This window comes from Canis lupus, chromosome 37, assembly GCF_003254725.2.
Source record: "Canis lupus dingo isolate Sandy chromosome 37, ASM325472v2, whole genome shotgun sequence".
In the NCBI taxonomy this organism is placed as follows: domain Eukaryota; kingdom Metazoa; phylum Chordata; class Mammalia; order Carnivora; family Canidae; genus Canis; species Canis lupus.
The window spans coordinates 16,467,879-16,475,989 of record NC_064279.1 but is presented as its reverse complement, the minus strand read 5'-3'; the positions used below and the strand labels follow the sequence as shown (position 1 = coordinate 16,475,989).

Sequence of the window (8,111 nt, the reverse complement as noted above, 5' to 3'; positions counted from 1 at the left end):
TGGCAAAGTTTTCTGCTGTTATTACTACTATTACTAGAGACCTCCAAGCAAACATAACATTTCATTCTTGATTAAGAAGGGGGAGGTTTGTAGGCCAGTAGATAACATCGTTTGAATCAGAACCAAGTGAAATAACACAAGTATTCTGGCTAAATTCCAGCATGAGTGATTAACATTCTCCAACTTCAAATGATTTTTATTATTAGCCAACACTTGTCCATCCCCAATAATACACACGTCACATAAAGGGCACAGAATGAGACAGCCCTTGCTTGGCATGTTCAGAGTCTGCACATACTTTCCACTGAGGGTTTCCCTTTCTTTTTGATTTAATATTCCATAGCTTTTCAATCCCACTACTTGCGACCCTGGGACGTTTGCTGACCCAGAGTGCCAAGTGTTTCCAAAACACAAAAGAGGTTAAATATGAACACCTGTAGAATGTCAGGGAAGGAAAGATGTAAAGTATATTCTAAACATATTTATCAATAGTTTTGATGCTTGTGAAACAGTTGTATTTATTCACTTTAAACTTTGAGTCTGGGATGAATAATGCACACTTTCTTCATTATTGTCCACAAAGCCTTGCTGACCAGCAAGAGGGAGAGGGCTATTCTGCAATTCAGTCTCCCAGCCTGTACAGACGGGATCCAGGACAGAAGGACAATGACGGCAGTCTGTCTCAGCCCTTTAGTCCAGTCCTGACTCCTTGAAGTACCCAGGCCCTCCTGCTTTTTTTCCGCCTTCTTCCCAGAGGAAGGAAGGGGTGGGGGAGCGGGAAACAATTCAAACCCTCTTTGTAAGCGTGTGAATGAATTTCAAGAATGCTGAACACCTCAGTCTTCCAACCTAATTAGAACACGTAGAAAAAGAGACATTTTTAGGACATTTAAAACTTGCAGCATAATAATGTATCTGGAGAGCGGGCACCCGGAGGGTCTCCCCGCCGGCCGGGGCTGCTCCTTGCGCCCCAGCTCCCCCAAGGGACGCGGGTGCGCGGCTCACAGTCGGCAGCCCGGGGGGGGGGGGGGGCGGGGCGGGCGCCCTGCCCCTTACGGAGCCTCGAGCCTGCGCCGCTGCTCTCCGCAGCCCACTTCGGAACTGCCTGGGATTTTAAACTTTGACTGATAAAGGACTAACGTCTCTCGAGTCTTCCAAAGACAGGAAGAAAATCACATTCTTATCACGACCATAAGATTTTGTGACGAGATGCAAAGGTCAAGGTTGAAGACTGGAGGATAGAGATAGTCCATGGGGGGGGGGGGGGCGGGAAGTGGTTAACACCGGGATGCAGCTACGTGGGTTCGGATCCCGAGTCACCATTTGGGCGCCCACTACGTGCCAGGCGCTCAGCCGACCCGGGTGAAGACCGCCTGTGCTGCGGCTTTCCTGGGCGAGTATTAGCTCGGTGGCCGTGGTCAAGTTTCTATACGTTGGCCCGTTCACCTGTAAGGAGTACCTGTCTCACGGAATTGTAGAGACCTGAGTTCTTAAGTATTAAGATATGAACGACGAGCGCGCCGTCGGGCACACAGTAGGGGCTCAGCTCAGTAAGCCTCGGCTCCTCTCTCAGCGTGAGCTCACCTGGTCTGAGCGCAGCGCCGAGCGGACACAGGTGCCACGGCTAAGAAGGGTTCCTCGAGCAGTTCTTTTGAACAAGCGCCGGACGCTAAGGACTTTCGGCTGCAGAGACACCTGCCAGGGGCTCTGGAAGCAAGCAAGGAAGGGTCCGTAAGCTAAGTCTGTTAGAGGCAAGGGAGCCCCGGCCCCGCAGGCGCCCGCAGAGAACTCCAGGAGGACTCGCCGCAAAGCTTTCCCGCCCCGGGTCTCAAGGAGGAGCGATTAGCATTCGCCCCGCCCCCGTCGCTTTCCGGCCCGCCTATTGGCCCGCGCTCCGCGGCGGCCCGCTCGGGGGCGGGGCCGGAGGGCGCCCGGGGCGGGGGCGCGGGGAGGCCGAGCCCGCGGGGCAGTGGGCGGGGACGCGCGGAGAACGTGGCGGGGCGGCCCACCAACCGAGCCCCGGCGCGAGGGGGCGGGGCGGGGGCGGGGCCTCCCGGCGGGCTTTAGAGGCAGGTGACCCGGGCGGGGCGGGACAGGCCAGTCCGCCCGCGCCCGTGTCTCCGCTGCCCTCGGCGCCGCGCGCCGCTCCGGACCCGCCGGAGGTGGGCGAGGGAGTGCGGGAGCGCGGGGGAGGAGCCGCGCCGGGCGCGTCCCGGGAGCGCCGCCGCCGCCCCCGCCCCCGGGAGCCCGCTGGAGCGCGGAGCCCCCTGCAGGGGAGGAGAGGAGGCGAGCAGCGGGCTGGACGCGGCGGCGGGCGGGCGGGCACCATGCAGTCCCCGCGGGGCCAGCGCCGGCTGCTCGCGGCGCAGTGAGGCAGCGGGACCCCCCGGCTGCCGCCCACCGCCTTCCTCCCGCCCAGGTGCTGCCAGGCGCGCTCGCCCCTCGTCCGGCGGCCGGAGCCCGCTGGAGCCCGCTGGAGCCCGCTGGAGCGCGCGGCCTGCTCCCGCTCTGCCCCGCTCGGATCATGCAGGGGGCCCCGGAGGAGGCGAGGGCGAGTGACCGGCCTGCGGCGGCCGCGTCCCGGGCGCGACCCCCTCTCTGAGACGCCCCCACCTGCTGCCATGTGCCGCGCCCCGGATACCCAGCCTGCCGCCAAACTTTTCGGGTGCCAGCCCGGCTCCGAGTCGCGTTTGTGAGCGAGTGTCCCGGGGACGGAGCGCCCAGGCTGGCCGCCGACCGCCTGCTTCTCCCGGGAGCCGCGGAGGTGAGAGCCCGCGCCTTCCCCTTCCCCCGGCCGCGGCCGCGTCCCGGGTCCTCCGCCCTTGGGCGGGCGGCTGAGCGCTCGGGCCCCGCGGTGCAGCCCGGAGGCCCCCGGCCTGGAGGGGGGCGGGCTGGGAGTCGGTAGCTTGGTTCCCGGAGGCGGAGGGGAGGGAAGGGGGAGAGACGCTAACTTAGAGACTCGCGGCGCGCCTGCGGGGGCCGAGCCGCGGACTCCTGTCTAACTGGGAGTGGTTGCGATTTTCCTTCTCCCTCAGCTTCTGGAGTAACGAGTGCTCGCCCCGGCGTCGGAGCCCGCGCCGCCCCTCCCCACGCCGTCTGGCAGCGCCTTCCCGAAACAGTTGATCTCGGACGGATTTGAGAGAAAAAGAAACCAACAGGTTGCCAGCCCCGGCGCCACACGCGCGCACACACACACACACACACACACACACACACCCGAGTCGGCGGAGAGGCCGGCCCGGTGGCGGCGGGCGGCGGGCGGCGGGCTGCGGCCGGCGAGGGAGGGAGGGGGCTATGGCTCGGCCTGACCCGTGCGCGCCGCCCTCGCTGCTGCTGCTGCTCCTGGCGCAGCTGTTGGGCCGCGCGGCGGCCGCGTCCAAGGCCCCGGTGTGCCAGGAGATCACGGTGCCCATGTGCCGCGGCATCGGCTACAACCTGACGCACATGCCCAACCAGTTCAACCACGACACGCAGGACGAGGCGGGCCTGGAGGTGCACCAGTTCTGGCCGCTGGTGGAGATCCACTGCTCGCCCGACCTGCGCTTCTTCCTCTGCTCCATGTACACGCCCATCTGCCTGCCCGACTACCACAAGCCGCTGCCGCCCTGCCGCTCGGTGTGCGAGCGCGCCAAGGCCGGCTGCTCGCCGCTCATGCGGCAGTACGGCTTCGCCTGGCCCGAGCGCATGAGCTGCGACCGGCTGCCGGTGCTGGGCCGCGACGCCGAGGTCCTGTGCATGGATTACAACCGCAGCGAGGCCACCACGGCGCCCCCCAGGCCCTTCCCGGCCAAACCCACCCTCCCGGGCCCCGCGGGGGGGCCGGCCTCGGGGGCCGAGTGCGCCGCCGGGGCCCCGTCGGTGTGCAAGTGCCGCGAGCCCTTCGTGCCCATCCTGAAGGAGTCGCACCCGCTCTACAACAAGGTGCGCACGGGCCAGGTGCCCAACTGCGCGGTGCCCTGCTACCAGCCCTCCTTCAGCCCCGACGAGCGCACGTTCGCCACCTTCTGGATCGGCCTGTGGTCCGTGCTGTGCTTCATCTCCACCTCCACCACGGTGGCCACCTTCCTGATCGACATGGAGCGCTTCCGCTACCCCGAGCGCCCCATCATCTTCCTGTCCGCCTGCTACCTGTGCGTGTCGCTGGGCTTCCTGGTGCGCCTGGTGGTGGGCCACGCCAGCGTCGCCTGCAGCCGCGAGCACAGCCACATCCACTACGAGACCACGGGCCCCGCGCTGTGCACCGTCGTCTTCCTGCTGGTCTACTTCTTCGGCATGGCCAGCTCCATCTGGTGGGTCATCCTGTCGCTCACCTGGTTCCTGGCAGCCGGCATGAAGTGGGGCAACGAGGCCATCGCGGGCTATGCGCAGTACTTCCACCTGGCCGCGTGGCTCATCCCCAGCGTCAAGTCCATCACGGCGCTGGCCCTGAGCTCCGTGGACGGGGACCCGGTGGCCGGCATCTGCTACGTGGGCAACCAGAACCTGAACTCGCTGCGCGGCTTCGTGCTGGGCCCGCTGGTGCTCTACCTGCTGGTGGGCACCCTCTTCCTCCTGGCGGGCTTCGTGTCCCTGTTCCGCATCCGCAGCGTCATCAAGCAGGGCGGCACCAAGACGGACAAGCTGGAGAAGCTCATGATCCGCATCGGGATCTTCACGCTGCTCTACACGGTGCCGGCCAGCATCGTGGTGGCCTGCTACCTGTACGAGCAGCACTACCGCGAGAGCTGGGAGGCGGCGCTCACCTGCGCGTGCCCGGGCCCCGACGCCGGCCAGCCGCGCGCCAAGCCCGAGTACTGGGTGCTCATGCTCAAGTACTTCATGTGCCTCGTGGTGGGCATCACGTCGGGCGTCTGGATTTGGTCCGGCAAGACGGTGGAGTCGTGGCGGCGCTTCACCAGCCGCTGCTGCTGCCGCGCGCGGCGGGGCCACAAGAGCGGCGGCGCCACGGCCGCGGGGGACTACGAGGCGAGCGCCGCGCTCACGGGCAGGACCGGGCCGCCGGGCGCCCCCCCGGCCGCCGCCGCCTACCACAAGCAGGTGTCCCTGTCGCACGTGTAGGAGGCGGAGGCCCGGGGGGGGGGGGGATGGGGCGGGGGGGGGTAGCTTTGCCAAGTTCACTTCCGTTTACCTGCGTGGCGCTGAGGCCCCCTCCTGGGGCCCTTTCAAGGGAGCACCTGTCCCAGGACTTCTCAGAGGGGCTCAGCTCACGTGTATTCTGTTTCGCGTTTCTTACTACCTTTTTGTTTTTGTTTTTGTTAGTGGAGCCCTGTTTTTAATTTATATGTAGTTTTCTTAATTTTTAACTTTGTTGCATTTTGGCAACGCAATTGACCTTTGCTTTTTTTTGGGGGGGGGGGCTTTACAATCCTAAGGTTGGCATTATAATGAAGTTCCGCTTGGTTCAGGTTTCTTTGAACTGTGTGGTCTAAATTGGGAAAATAGATTTCCTATACTTGTGTCTTTTTTTTTTTCTTTTTTTTTGAAAAAAAAATGTGAACAGTGAAAGTTTAAGTTGCTATGACTGGGAAGCTGTCGAGTGCGCTTTTTCAGCTCGTTTTCTCTCCTTTCACTGCTTAAAGTGTCCAAGATGCTTTAAGGCGAGCTGCTTGTCCCTGTTTATAGTCCCCAAGTTAAGGGAAACCCCACCTCAAGCCAAGGAGGGGGAGCATAATGCGGTTAGGGCCTCCCCAAAGTGACAAGGTTAGAGAGTGTTTAATGATTCTGTGTGCCATCCTGGCTTTATTTATCGAGCTTCGGTTTCTTTTCTGTAGTGCTTGTAACCATTCTTAACAGCACCCAGCCTTGTCTTGAATAAGTTAGAGGTGGCATTACAGAGTGCCGGTATAAATATTTGGAAAAGTGAAAACCTAAGGGATGGTGATTGGTTGAATTCTAGACTGGTAAAATGGCAGCTTTGTGCCAGAGGAGGAGTGGGTGGTTCTTAATAGGCTTCAGAGTGATCCCATTTAAAAAAAAAAAAAAAAAAAGAACTGGTGTTCAACCTCACTCCCTTCTTCTGGAAGTACTTAGAGATAGTTGTTAAAGGGGCTGCTTTTTAGATTTAAGGACTAAAAAGGATATACCTCCAGTAATTAAGTAAATTTTCAACACTTCTCTTATCTGCTCCACCCCCATCCCACCTCCTTTATCATGTTAAACAGTCTTTTTGCTTTTCTTATTCCTCCTCTCCTGGAGAGCTGTGATTAAGAAACCACACCCACCCTTGAATGGGGTGCTTGAACTGGGGGGGGCGGGAAGGGAGGCTGGTTACCTGTGAACAAACATTGGCAGCAATGAGAGAAAATAAGTGTCCCTGGACTTTGGACTAGTTTAATAGCCAGATATTCCCAAAGCAGCAAAACATGGCTCTCTGCAGGCTCTCAAAACAAATGACACCCGGAATACACCTGCGTCTGCTTTTAAACTTATGGATCAGGGCACTGCTACTGCAGGAGGGAAGCTGTCCTCTCTCCCCCATCTCAATCTGTTTTTCTTACTTTTTTCTGAGAAAGCCTATATATTGATGAGTACACACTTGCACACACACACCCACATGCATTTTGCTGTTAGAGAATTGTTTGCTTTCCTAAATCTGCTTAACCATTCATTCATATACAAAAGCCTAAATATGAACACACATACACACACACACACACACACACACACACACACGGGTTTCTTTACTATTAAAGAATTCTGTTTGCTTTTCTAATCTGTTTAACTGTTCCTTCATGAAGACTGTGAGGCCACGACTTGGGGAAGGAGGTGATAGTGCATTGGCCAGCAAAATACCAGTGACCAGGGTTGAGTGGGGACTACATTTACATTTAGAAAACTGAGATGGCAAAGACAATTACAATTTTAGGATGGGTCCCTAGGAAAATGACGAGTCTAGGCATTTGTGCTTCCTTTATACTAAAGTTGGAAAAGTAAGATTTAAATCCAGGACGGTTTTTACTTCAGAGATATTAAGGAAAGAAATGCATAGTTCCCATAGTGAATTGAAACACTTTGCTACAAGGGAGAAGCCTGGTAGTGTAATTTTGCAAACTCTCCAAAGCTGTTTGTGTTCATAAAAATGCACTGCTCTTACACATTCATACTCTGAATCAAAGTTAAAATTTCAATGGAATCAACAAAACTTAATGCCCAAAATTTTTTGCATGCCTTATTCCTGTCCTTATTCAGAAGCTGCTTTTTTAGAACCTTGGAGTAGATCCCCTGTCTGAGGGCCAAGTTTTCTGTTTTTCGAACGAGGGCCTTTCGTGATCACTTCGACCTCTTCCCTAATATAGTGTGTCTTGTCAGAAAGTACACTGTTCTGCGGCCTGCAGTCATTGTGATTAATTTGGGTTGTCCCCCTTCTTTTGCTTTGTGGAGGAATGGAGGAACGATGCACAGTGTATCTAAAAGTTGCGGCATGAAATGGATAGAAGTGGATTAATCCTTTCAAAAAAGTATTTTTTTCATTTTGGCAACTTGCCAAGCCTAAAGGAACAACCGATTTATTTGAAATAATAATAATAAGGCCTTTGACAAAGGATACTAAGCCAAGAAGAGGCAACACAGGTAATACCTTTTGGGGTCTAGTTGCAGAACCTACTTTCAGAGGTGCCGCTTTCTTTTCAGTCTCTGTCCTCACCCCTGCCCTTCCTCGGAGATAGCGCCCACCTGCTTCCCTCAAGTCTTATTACTATCAACCACCCACCTCTACCCAGGGGAGAGAGAGGTCGGATCTATTTACTGTCACCCTCTACTTCCATCGCACACTCTATTTTCCCCTGATTTGCATTTTTATTATGCAAACAATCCATACTCACAGAAACATGAAAGCTTAGTATGTGGGGGTCTAGCAACTTCTTCACAGATAGCTTTGTGGAGTTGGAGAGGATTTACCATTCAGTTTAACGTCACAGGCACAGCTTCCAGGCTCTCCCTTCCACAGTTCAGTGTGGAGCGTTGTCTCACTTCATAGATTGGGGGGGCGGGGGCAGGATTTAGAAGGTTCTCTAAAGGAACTCCCATGACCTCTCAGTGAATCAGTTGGCCAGACCTTAGGAAGTCTCTTTAACTTACACTACTTCCCTCCTCACATTTTGATATTGTCTAAA

The 8,111-nt window shown here is 56.9% G+C and overlaps 1 protein-coding gene across 1 annotated transcript; it reads left to right on the top strand.

Moving 5' to 3' along the window:
- The first annotated feature begins 2,623 nt into the window (after window positions 1-2,623).
- On the top strand, window positions 2,624-5,061 carry FZD5 (frizzled class receptor 5). Its single transcript, XM_049106606.1, has 2 exons — window positions 2,624-2,764; window positions 3,036-5,061. The coding sequence occupies exon 2, from the start codon at window positions 3,295-3,297 to the stop codon at window positions 5,056-5,058; it is 1,764 nt and encodes a 587-aa protein (XP_048962563.1). The 5' UTR covers window positions 2,624-2,764; window positions 3,036-3,294; the 3' UTR covers window positions 5,059-5,061.
- The last annotated feature ends 3,050 nt before the right edge of the window (window positions 5,062-8,111 follow it).